At 68.2% G+C, this 11,679-nt stretch overlaps 2 protein-coding genes across 3 annotated transcripts; one reads left to right on the top strand and one right to left on the bottom strand.

Moving 5' to 3' along the window:
• Window positions 1-1,794: 1,794 nt before the first annotated feature.
• On the bottom strand, window positions 1,795-2,467 carry MARVELD1 (MARVEL domain containing 1). Its single transcript, XM_048857338.2, has one exon. The coding sequence runs from the start codon at window positions 2,400-2,402 to the stop codon at window positions 1,800-1,802; it is 603 nt and encodes a 200-aa protein (XP_048713295.2). The 5' UTR covers window positions 2,403-2,467; the 3' UTR covers window positions 1,795-1,799.
• A 4,409-nt stretch (window positions 2,468-6,876) lies between these two features.
• On the top strand, window positions 6,877-11,161 carry AVPI1 (arginine vasopressin induced 1). 2 transcript variants are annotated; one of them, XM_075131128.1, is made up of 3 exons: window positions 6,877-6,981; window positions 9,578-9,897; window positions 10,422-11,161. In XM_075131128.1, the coding sequence occupies exons 2-3, from the start codon at window positions 9,608-9,610 to the stop codon at window positions 10,558-10,560; spliced, it is 429 nt and encodes a 142-aa protein (XP_074987229.1). In that variant the 5' UTR covers window positions 6,877-6,981; window positions 9,578-9,607; the 3' UTR covers window positions 10,561-11,161. The 2 variants fall into 2 exon arrangements, with proteins under 2 accessions (XP_074987229.1, XP_048713292.2); XM_048857335.2 differs by lacking the exon at window positions 6,877-6,981 and adding an exon at window positions 8,669-8,771.
• The last annotated feature ends 518 nt before the right edge of the window (window positions 11,162-11,679 follow it).

The raw sequence follows: 11,679 nt of genomic DNA, 5'->3' as shown, positions 1-11,679 counted from the left end.
CCCGGGGGCAATCCGTCCCTGGCGGGGCCGAGGGGCTCTGTCCGTCGGTCGGTCCCGGGGGTGATCTGTCCCTGGCGGGGCCGAGGGGCTCTGTCCGTCGGTCTGTCCCGGGGGCGATGGAGGCCGAGGGGTTCTGCCCGTCGGTCGGTCCCGGGGGCGATCCGTCCCTGGCAGGGCCGAGGGGCTCTGTCCGTCGGTCGGTCCCGGGGGCAATCCGTCCCCGGCAGGGCCGAGGGGCTCTGTCCGTCAGTCGGTCCCGGGGGCGACCCGTCCCTGCTGGAGGCCGAGGGGCTCTGTCCGTCGGTCTGTCCCGGGAGGGCTCCGTCCCTGGCGGGGCCGAGGGGCTCTGTCCGTCGCTCGGTCCCGGGGGCGATCCGTCCCTGCTGGAGGCCGAGGGGCTCTGTCCGTCGGTCTGTCCCGGGGGCGATGGAGGCCAAGGGGCTCTGTCCGTCGGTCTGTCCTGGGGGCGACCCGTCCCTGCTGGAGGCCGAGGGGCTCTGCCCGTCGGTTGGTCCCGGGGGCGATCCGTCCCTGGCGGGGCCGAGGGGCTCTGTCCGTCGGTCGGTCCCGGGGGCAATGGAGGCCGAGGGGCTCTGTCCGTCGCTCGGTCCTGGGGGCGATCCGTCCCTGGCGGGGCCGAGGGGCTCTGTCCGTCGGTCGGTCCCGGGGGCGACCCGTCCCTGGCGGGGCCGAGGGGCTCTGTCCGTCGGTCTGTCCTGGGGGCGACCCGTCCCTGCTGGAGGCCGAGGGGCTCTGCCCGTCGGTCGGTCCCGGGGGCGATCCGTCCCTGCTGGAGGCCGAGGGGCTCTGCCCGTCGGTCTGTCCCGGGAGGGCTCTGTCCCTGGCGGGGCCGAGGGGCTCTGTCCGTCGGTCGGTCCCGGGGGCGATCCGTCCCTGCTGGAGGCCGAGGGGCTCTGTCCGTCAGTCTGTCCCGGGGGCGATGGAGGCCGAGGGGCTCTGTCCGTCGGTCTGTCCCGGGGGCGATGGAGGCCGAGGGGCTCTGTCCGTCGGTCTGTCCCGGGGGCGATGGAGGCCAAGGGGCTCTGTCCGTCGGTCTGTCCCGGGGGCGACCCGTCCCTGCTGGAGGCCGAGGGGCTCTGCCCGTCGGTCGGTCCTGGGGGCGATCCGTCCCTGGCGGGGCCGAGGGGCTCTGTCCGTCGGTCGGTCCCGGGGGCGATGGAGGCCAAGGGCCTCTGTCCGTCGGTCTGTCCCGGGGGCGATGGAGGCCGAGGGGCTCTGTCCGTCGGTCGGTCCCGGGGGCGATCCGTCCCTGCTGGAGGCCGAGGGGCTCTGTCCGTCAGTCTGTCCCGGGGGTGATGGAGGCCGAGGGGCTCTGTCCGTCGGTCTGTCCCGGGGGTGATGGAGGCCGAGGGGCTCTGTCCGTCGGTCTGTCCCGGGGGCGACCCGTCCCTGCTGGAGGCCGAGGGGCTCTGCCCGTCGGTCGGTCCTGGGGGCGACCCGTCCCTGGCGGGGCCGAGGGGCTCTGTCCGTCGGTCGGTCCCGGGGGCGATGGAGGCCGAGGGGCTCTGTCCGTCGGTCGGTCCCGGGGGCGATGGAGGCCGAGGGGCTCTGTCCGTCGGTCGGTCCCGGGGGCGATGGAGGCCGAGGGGCTCTGTCCGTCGGTCAGTCCCGGGGGCGATGGAGGCCGAGGGGCTCTGTCCGTCGGTCGGTCCCGGGGGCGATGGAGGCCGAGGGGCTCTGTCCGTCGGTCGGTCCCGGGGGCGATGGAGGCCGAGGGGCTCTGTCCGTCGGTCGGTCCCGGGGGCGATGGAGGCCCAGGGGCTCGGTCCGGCGGGCGCTCAGACGATGTCGCGGTGGCCCCGGCGGCGGCGCGCCAGGCAGTAGAGGCCGGAGAGCAGGTGCAGGGCGGCGGCCAGCGCGGCGCAGGCGGCGGCGGCCAGGTAGGCGCGGTAGAGGCAGGGCTGGCTGTAGCCCGGCAGGCTGCAGTAGCTGTGACGCGCCGCCTTGTGGCCCATGACGCCCGCGGCCGCCGCGTAGAGCCCGGCGCCCAGCGCCAGGTCGTGCGCCGCGTTGGCGAGCAGCCAGCGGGCGCCCAGCAGCGGCACCAGCGCCCAGCGCCCCAGCAGGCTGAGGCCGGAGAGCGCCAGCGCCAGCAGCCAGGCCAGCACGGCGGCGAAGAGCGCGAAGTGCGCCGCGCCCTCGTACTTGTGCGCCGCCACCGTCCCCCAGCAGGCGGCGCCCAGGAGCAGCTGCCCCAGGCGCAGCGGGGCCAGCGGGCTGCGCAGGAAGGGCCGGTGCAGGCTCAGCGGCCCGCGGGCGGGCGGCGGCGCGGCGGGCGGCGCGGGCGGGGGCATGGCGCAGCGCTGGGGCCTCGGGCCGCTCCCCGTCCGTCCGTCCGTCCCTCCCGGCAGCCACTTCCTCTGCGCTCGGCTGCCAAACATCTGGCGCCTAACGGTCCTGCCTGCGCCGGGCGCCCTGCCCGGCCCCGCCCCGCCTCGGCCCAGCCCGGGACGTGCCAGAGGCTCCCTGCAAGGGGCGGGCTCCGCCGCGGAGCCGGCCCCCAGCGCGGCCCCCGGCCTGGCCTCTCCCGGCCTGGGGGCCCCGGGGCGCTCTCGGCGGGGGGCGCAGGGAGAGGCCAGGCCCGCACGACCCGCTGCTGCTGGGGGCGGCAAGAGCCCTGGGGGCTGCCGCTTCCAGCGAGAGCGCCGAGCGGCTCCCCGTGTCTCCCCCGGCGGCTGTGGCCACGGAGCCGGGCGTCCCCAGCCCCGTTACAATGCCAGGCATCTCCAGCCCCATCGGGCGTCCCCAGCCCTGTCACAACGCCGGGCGTCCCCAGCCCTGCCGGGCGTCCCCAGCCCTGTCACAACGCCGGGCGTCCCCAGCCCCGTTACAATGCCAGGCATCTCCAGCCCCATCGGGCGTCCCCAGCCCTGTCACAACGCCGGGCGTCCCCAGCCCCGTTACAACGCCGGGTGTCCGCAGCCCCATCAGGCATCCCCAGCCCTGTCACAACGCCGGGCGTCCCCAGCCCTGCCTGGCGTCCCCAGCCCCGTTACAACGCCGGGCGTCCGCAGCCCTGCCGGGCGTCCCCAGCCCCGTTACAACGCCGGGCGTCCCCAGCCCCATCAGGCGTCCCCAGCCCCGTTACAACGCCGGGCGTCCGCAGCCCTGCCGGGCGTCCCCAGCCCCGTTACAACGCCGGGCGTCCCCAGCCCTGCCGGGCGTCCCCAGCCCCGTTACAACGCCGGGCGTCCCCAGCCCCATCAGGCGTCCCCAGCCCCGTTACAACGCCGGGCGTCCCCAGCCCCATCAGGCGTCCCCAGCCCCGTTACAATGCCAGGCATCTCCAGCCCTGTCACAACGCCGGGCATCCCCAGCCCTGCCGGGCGTCCCAGCCCTGCCGGGCGTCCCCAACCCCGTTACAACGCCGGGCGTCCCCAGCCCTGCTGGGCGTCCCCAGCCCCGGTTACGATGCCGGGCGTCCCCAGCCCTGCTGGGCGTCCCCAGCCCCATTACAATGCCAGGCATCTCCAGCCCCATCAGGCATCCCCAGCCCTGTCACAACTCCGGGCATCCCCAGCCCCATTCGGCATCTTCAGCCCCATCAGGCGTCCCCAGCCCCGTTACAACGCCGGGTGTCCGCAGCCCCATCAGGCATCCCCAGCCCTGTCACAACGCCGGGCGTCCCCAGCCCTGCCGCGCGTCCCCAGCCCCGGTTACAACGCCGGGCGTCCCCAGCCCTGCCGGGCGTCCCCAGCCCCATTACAATGCCAGGCATCTCCAGCCCCATCAGGCGTCCCCAGCCCTGTCACAACGCCGGGCGTCCCCAGCCCTGCTGGGCGTCCCCAGCCCCGGTTACGATGCCGGGCATCCCCAGCCCTGCTGGGCGTCCCCAGCCCCATTACAATGCCAGGCATCTCTAGCCCCATCGGGCGTCCCCAGCCCTGTCACAACTCCGGGCATCCCCAGCCCCATTCGGCATCTCCAGACCCGCCGGGCGTCCCCAGCCCTGTCACGATGCCGGGCGTCCCCAGCCCTGCTCGGCATCTCCAGCCCCACCGGGCGTCCCCAGCCCTGTCGCAATGCGGGGCATCCTCGGCCCCATCAAGCATTCCTAGCCCCACCCCTGTGCCAGGCGTCGCCAGCCCCGTCACAACGCCGGTCATCCTCAGCCCCACTGGGTGTCCCCAGCCCCACCATCACGTCGGGTGTCCTCAGCCCCAGCCCTGCGCCAGGCGTCCCTAGCCCCACCACTGCATCAGAGCAGACTTGTGGTCCCTTCGTTCAGTGCCTTGTCTCTGAGTGCCCAAAGCCTGATTCTTCCGAGAAAGGCATAAATCCCTGCCCCCCGTGCCCAGCTCTGGCCAGCAGTGTTGCAGCCCTGTGGGTCTCAGGACATGGGAGGGACAGGGTGGGTGACATCATATCTTTTATTGCACTGATTTCTATGGGTGAGAGACGGGCTTTCCACCGACATGGGGCTCTTCCTCGGGAAGCATGCGTGTCTCTCTCACCAGCAGAAGTTGGTCCAGTGAAAGATATGCCCTCCCCCCTTGTCTCTCTACTGTGCCTCACTGTCCAGCTACCTCACAGGAGAGGTGTGAAGCAAGGACAGGCCTTCCTGACCCCAACTGCTGATTTCCTTTGCCCTGAAGCATGAGGATGTAGAACTCATCCATCACTCCCATGTACTCACAAACATCTCACCCCTTCGCTGCAGCAGTGAGCCCAGCCCTATGCCCAGCCACAAGCCAGCACGGTGAAGGACCGGGTCCTCTTTCCTTTGGTAAGTAAAGCCCAGCCCACCACAGTCTGGTCAGCGCTTCCTGCTAGTTTCTGAGAGGCTCTCGTTAATGAGTGCAGGCTCTAGGCTGCCTGTTCTGTTTGTCTTTTACCTGTAACCTGTCTGTAAATCCTTTGACTTGCCTTTGTCTGAATCCTTAACTCGAGCTCTGCTAAATAAACTTCCATGTGGTTTTGTGAGAGATCCGTGAGCGTGCTGCGGAGAGGGTGGGACTGAGGAGAAGCCAGTGAACTGTGGCATGCTGCTTCCATGCTGCAGGGGCTGGGTGCTCTGGTGTAACAACCTGGGGCGCGGGAACTGCTGGCCTGCAGAGGGAAGGAGCCTAGTGGGGACCACGTGTTGCCTGCAGCTGGTAGTGTTGGCAGAGTTTCCCCCGGTGGGCACTGCCAGGGATCCACAGGGCCGGGTCTGTTCTCCAGCCTGTAACTAGTCCCTTGGGGGGCCAAACCCTAAAGGTTCACATTGGCCCATGTGGGCAGGCCCGTGGCCTCCAAGACTCCATGCACCAGCCCTCCTAGCTCCTGGGCTGGGAGGCATCTTCCCTCTGCAGACAGACCCTGAGGGGCAGGTCTAGGCCTTGACAGGATTTGTCTGCTCTGTGACAGGCAGTGCTGAGCTGGAGGGGATGGGATGTCAGAGCCAGCCCTCCCCCATCCTCCAGGCACAGGGTTATCGACAGGTCAGTCCCCTCCCAGCCCCACAACATGTGTGTGGAACATGAACCATCTACACTCCCCGCCCCCTCTCCCCAACTGACCAGCACCGAGGAAATCCCCTGTACTGCAGGATCCTTGCTGCTGGATGGATCACTGTCCTTCCTGAGCATCCTCCCACCATGTGCCCCGGCGGGCGCACCCTGCTTTCTTCTGGCTCACTCATTCATGACAGAAACACTGCGCCAGGAAAGGGAGAGGATTCCACCCAGCCGTTCATCGAAGCATTTCGTCTGTTACTCAGGGAGGCCGATAAACCCATTTCCTCCCGTGCTGCATTCATCTGTGACACTTGAACATTGCTTGGTTTTCATATTGCAAATGAGCCAGCCCCTCTGTGTACTGCCCCGGCTCAGGGCCTCTCCCCAGGCTCCATACAGCCTCGGGTGATGCTGGCAAAATGTGTCACCTCCCCCTGGGCCACGGGTGGATAGCAGCCTACTACAGGTGGCAGCAAACGAGGTTACTCCTTGAGTTCAAGGGGCAGGGGTTGTGCTACAGATCTGAAAGTCCCCGGTTCGAAAGCTGCAGGTTACTGTTAGAATCTCCTTCATCCTTCTGCAAAGTCTGTAGGGAAGATCCCCCAGTGCAGGGCTCCAGCAGCTCCTGTTCATGCCGTCAGGCAGTGTGGCGTGTCTGAACTAGGCTGCAGCAGGGGCTGGGGCACGGGAGGTAGGGGGCCTTTCCGTCTGGGTAGGCTTGACTGCACTGGTGGCTGCTCAGTCGCCCAGGCGAGGGGCAGCGTGACCCCTGGGAAGAACCTGGGATACCGTGAGCTGCAGGCGCAGGAAGCCTCCAAAGTCCCCAGCAGCCGCACGGACCCACAGAGGGCAGTGGCTGAGCCTGGGCGGGGCAGGGAGCTGGAAGGATACAGCCTTCGTCTGCAGCCCGTTAAAAAGCCACCGAGCTGCAGCCATTAGCTGAGAAGCGGGAAGTCCCATCCTCACAGTCCATCTACATGACAGTAAAACAATGTCAGATCCGGCTGGGGAGAAGGAGACCCCGTCCCAGTGGCCCCCACGACCACCAGATAGAGACACGGCTCTTAAGGTGGTTAAAGAAAATGTAGTTTGATAGTGTCAGTCTGGCAAGAAACCACTTCTCAATAGTTGTGCTTGTGAACTGCTCCTTTCTGTATTGTTTTGTCATTATGGTTCCGGTTCTTTGATTGTTGCCGTCTGTTACATAATTAATTTTGCTACGTGTAAATTAAGATGGTGGGAGAGGATTGGTTAAAAATTTTTGTTACACTATGTTAGGATTGGTTAGTAAAATTTTAGTGTAATGATTGGTTAGGGCACAGCTAAAAAGGACTCAAATTTCACGATATAAACTGGGGTCCAAAAGGAAGTTCTTTGGGAACCAACTCCAGGACACACCCCCAAGATCAGAGCTGCCAGACCTCAACACCCTGCCAATGACACCGGGCAGAAATTGGAGTCCCCCGGATGGACCTGATCCTGACTGGCCATCCAGAAAAGTTCCCCTGTCTTATTGGGAGTGGTGAGCACTGTGTGGCGTGTGCAGTCTGGTTTGGTGACTGTTCATAAATAGAGGTGGTGTAGGATATTACAGTGTAAGGCTCTTTCACTGGTCAAAGGCCCTGCACACCTGCAGAAGTAGGATACACCCGGAGCCCTACACATTGGGAAAGGGTGTGGGTACTTACATTGACCAGGTTAGTGACACCCTGAGCCCGAGGGACTGGGTACGGGCGGGTGCTTTTTGCCTGGATCTCTACTGACTGGGAAAAGGTGGGGTGCCCAAACCTGTGCAGGGAACAGAGCTTCTCACTGCAAAGCATTTCACAGCCTGGGTTGTGCAACCGGCTGCAGGATCCCGGGGCTCGGGCTGGGCAGGGCCCTGAGCGGGATCTGGGGCAGGGCCGGCCGGCTGCAGGCTCCTGGGCGGGGGGTCCCGGGCGGGATGGGGTGTTGTCACGGAGTGTGGGGGAGTCCAGGCCCTGCACCCCTCTTCCTGGGATTCACTGAGACTCTCAGCCAACCAGTAAAACAGAAGGTTTATTGGACAACAGGAACACAGTCCAAAACAGAGCTTGTGGGTACCCCCAGGACCCCTCAGTCACGTCCTTCTGGGGGAGCAGGGAGCTTAGACCCCAGCCCTGGGGTTCCCTGTGTTCCTCCCCCCAGCCTCCAAACTGACACTAAACCCCCCCAGCAGGTTCCCTCCTGCAGCCTCTGTCCACATTCCTGGCAGAGGTGTCACCCCCGCTCAGGTCTCCCCTCCCCAGGGCACATTCCCAGGTCAACCCTCCCCCCTCCCTGCTGAGTCACATCCTCACAGGGCGGCTGCAGGCTCCCGGGCGGGGGTCCCGGGCGGGATGGGGGGGGGGGGGGGCGGCTGCAGGCTCCCGGGCGGGGGGTTTTGGGCGGGATGGGGGGGGCGGCTGCAGGCTCCCGGGCGGGGGGGCCCGGGCGGGATGGGGGGGGGGGGCGGCTGCAGGCTCCCGGGCGGGGGGTTTTGGGCGGGATGGGGGGGGCGGCTGCAGGCTCCCGGGCGGGGGGGCCCGGGCGGGATGGGGGGGGGCGGCTGCAGGCTCCCGGGCGGGGGGTTTTGGGCGGGATGGGGGGGGCGGCTGCAGGCTCCCGAGCGGGGGGCCCCGAGCGGGATGGGGGGGCGGCTGCAGGCTCCCGGGCGGGGGGCCCCGAGCGGGATGGGGGGGGGGCGGCTGCAGGCTCCCGGGCGGGGGGCGGCTGCAGGCTCCCGGGCGGGGGTCCCGGGCGGGATGGGGGGGGCGGCTGCAGGCTCCCGGGCGGGGGGTTTTGGGCGGGATGAGGGGGGCGGCTGCAGGCTCCCGGGCGGGGGGGCCCGGGCGGGATGGGGGGGGGCGGCTGCAGGCTCCCGGGCGGGGGTCCCGGGCGGGGGTCCCGGGCGGGATGGGGGGGGGCGGCTGCAGGCTCCGGGGCGGGGGGGTTTGGGCGGGATGGGGGGGGCGGCTGCAGGCTCCGGGGGGGGCGCTCCCCGCTTCTCCCCGCCAGTAGCGCCGGACCCCCCCGCCAGCAGCTGGTCACCGCTTGCCTATTGACGTCACTGAGTGCCACGTGTTTCCCCGAGAGGCGCCAGGCGCCGCCCCTCCCCCTGTGCGGGGCCTGATTGGGCGGCCGGTGTCTCCGCGTCCGGCTCGGGAAGGCGGGACGCGGATGGCCGCGGCCGCTGATTGGCTGGCTGGCGGGGGGCGGGGCTGCGGTCCTCGCTCGGGGCGGGGGGTTCGGGCCGGACCCCAGAGCCGGGCCCGGCCGCGGAGCCGACGCCGCCGCCAGTCGCGTGCGCAGGTAGCCGGGCGGGGGCGCTCGGGGCGGGTCCGGTCCGCTCCGGTCTGTCCGGTCTGTCCGGTCGGGCCCGGCCGGGGCGCTCGGGCCCCCCGCCGCCAGCCCCCCCGAGCCGGGGGCCGGTCGCGGGCAGGTCCGGGGCTGGCTCCCTCCGCGGGCGGGCGGGCGCTGAGCGGCGGTGGGGCCGAGGGCGCCGAGGCGCGTCTACACTGGCGTTGAACCCCGCCGCTGCCTGCGCCGGGGCCGGGCTCGGGGCCGGTCACTGCCTCTCGCCCTTGGGGCTGGAGCGCCGGGACCCAGCCGGGGCGTAACCACAGTTACCCAGCCCCGGGGCCAGCTGGCGCGGGCCAGCCCTGGGCTTGTAGCTGCTGTGTAGACGCACCCGGAGAGCCCAGGGCCGCCCGTCGTTGGAGCGCGACCCCCCCTGCTCGCGGCCCGCCGGAGAAGGCAGCGGCCCCCCCCCTCTTTCCTGGGCCTGCCCGAGGGCTATGGGGCTGTTGTGTCCTGGGGATGGTGGCTCGGGTCCAGCCCTGCTCAGCCAGCTCAGGAAATGGGGCCCCTCTGGGCCCCAAAGGCAGCGCAGCCAGGCAGGGAAATATCTGGCTCTTCTCTTTCCCAGCTGGCCTTGGGCCCCTGGCTAGTGACACACTGGCTGGGACACTGGGCAGATGTTATGGGTGCAGGCTGCAAAATCCCCTAGGCTCCCCCCTCCCCCACCCGTCCCAGCAGGGGAGGCCCAGGGGATGCAGGAGGCAGTGGGACACCCAAACCCTTCTCGCAGCCTCATCCTGTTCCCTTCCTTCCCACAGCTTCTCCTCTGGGCCCACGGGGGCAGACCCATGGGCACCCCGGCCTCTGTGGCATGTGACCCCCTGCAGCGCCAGGCTCCTGAGGCCTGTGCCCGGAAAAGAGCTTCTGCCAACATCTTCCAGGGCGTGGGGCTGCTGCAGCTGAGGCAGCTGTTCCGGAGCAGCGGGGACACACGGGCCGAGGAACGCGCCCAGCTGGTCTTGGGCTATGCGGGCGACCGGCGCACGGCCCAAGCCCTGCGCCAGCTCAGGGGCAGGCAGAGGAGGGGGCGGCTGCCACCCCAGCTGAGCCCAGCAGCTCAGGACAGCAGCCACCCAAGGTACAGGCTGGGCCCAGGGCCCTGAGCATGCGGAGTGGCCAGCACAGCCTCCTGTGGGGAGATTGCACCGTGGGGTGGGGCTCTGGGGAAACATGGGGCAGTGGCAGGTCACCCCACAAGCCCTGGTGGGGGCATGCCTGCCCTGTGTGATTCAGGGGCTGGCCCAGGGTAGACTGAATGAGCTACCCCTAAACACAAAAGAGCATCCCAGTGCCAGGGCCCTTCCTTGGACCTGCCGCCTCCCCCTCTAGCTCCCCCAGCACTGTGGGTAACAGACTCCAAACCTGTCCCTGGCTCCCATCTGGCCTGGCCCAGGAGGGGAGCCCCCCTGCAGCAAGGCCATGGGGAGGGCATGGCTGGAAGGGGCAGCCTCGGCTAGGGAGATCCTTTGCCCTGAGGGAGGCTGGGCTAGCTGCCTCTGCCGCAATTCCAGCTCCACCCTCGCGCCTGGGGCAGGGATGCCCCATGTGTTCCTGGCCAGGCATCCTCTGCCCCTCACACTGACTCCATTTGTTCCCCTACAGGCTCGAGGACAGCAGCTCCCCTGGCGCAGACCCTGGCAGCACCCCGAGGCTGGAGGGGCCTAGCAGGACAGGTCCAAGGACCAGGCGGAGGAAGAGGGGGCCAGGGCCCACAGGGTACCTGCACCAGCTCCAGCAGTGAGGGGGGCAGCTGGTGCTGGGAGCTCCCAGCTGCCTGGCCAGGCTCAGCCCCACACGCTGGCAGAGACACAGGGCGGGGGTTCTGTCCCCCCTGGCTAGAGCTGGGCCAAGCAGCTGCAGATTCCCCTCCCTCCCCCACAGTAGGTGAAGGGAGAGGGGAGCAGAGTGAGGGGTCCCTGCGGGGAAGTGAGCCACCCATCACTGTGGGGACCAGCCAGCCTAGGGCAGCTGCAGCCTGGGCTGCGAATGGGCCTTGCAGCCACCCCTCATCCAACACAAACTTGCCCTGAAGGCCCTTTGCTGAGGGGCCAGGGCCTCTGGGACCCAAGTGGTGCTGAGCCTTGTGCTGGCAGCTAGATGAGCCCAAATGGGGAGGGGAGTAACCCACAAGCAGGCAGCCCTTCCCCCACCTCCAGGCCTGGCTGGGGGGGTACACGTGGGGCAAATGCAGTCAGCACCAGAGCTGGCTTTCTAGGGTGCCCCTCTGCATGGGGTCCAAGTCCCATAGGTGAGCCCCACCCAACTGTGGGCAGCCCAAGGAAAACACCTGATGCTTGTTGAATACAGCAGGAGAGAATGTGTAATAAAAGCCAGAGCAGTAACCCAGCCGTGAGACCTGTACATGCCTCCCAGTCTGCTGCTGTCTGCACTGCCAGGATTTACTGCAGGCCTGGCCAGCTCCGAGAGGGGAGGACCAGGGAGACACACCTATGTGGGGTGAGGCTCTCACTACAGCATGACACAGCCAGGGCACCTCTGTACAGCAGCCCAGCTGGGTGCTCAGCCTGGCAGGTGGGGTGTAAATGCCAGCCTGTTGTTTTGTCTGTTCAGATCCCTGGGCACCGTCCCACTCAGCCCATTGCACTGTGAGACTCCCCAGGCCCTGGCTATGCTCCTGCAGGACGAGGGCTGTGGAAAGGCCAGGGGAAGTGCTAGAAAGCCCCAGTTCAGATGCACGCGGCTGAAGGACACGAAGTACAGTGGGGTGGGGGGGGTGCTTTTCTCCCTCTGTGGGGTCAGACTGCCTGGCAGCCAATTCAACAGGGGGCTCATAGCCCCGCTGCCTCTTGTGAGGAGGGAGCCAGCACAATTCTCCTAACATGGCACATGCTCCTCAGCT

Source organism: Caretta caretta, chromosome 7, assembly GCF_965140235.1.
Source record: "Caretta caretta isolate rCarCar2 chromosome 7, rCarCar1.hap1, whole genome shotgun sequence".
Taxonomy (NCBI): Eukaryota; Metazoa; Chordata; order Testudines; family Cheloniidae; genus Caretta; species Caretta caretta.
Note: the sequence above shows the minus strand (reverse complement) of the source record. Positions and strands in the feature narration are given on the sequence as shown.

Coding starts and splice junctions, on each gene's coding strand:
- MARVELD1 (XM_048857338.2), bottom strand. CDS start 2,402: ATGTTTGGCAGCCGAGCGCAGAGGAAGTGGCTGCCGGGAGGGACGGAC.
- AVPI1 (XM_075131128.1), top strand. CDS start 9,608: ATGGGCACCCCGGCCTCTGTGGCATGTGACCCCCTGCAGCGCCAGGCT. Junction 9,898..10,421: donor CAGGACAGCAGCCACCCAAG/GTACAGGCTGGG, acceptor GTTCCCCTACAG/GCTCGAGGACAGCAGCTCCC.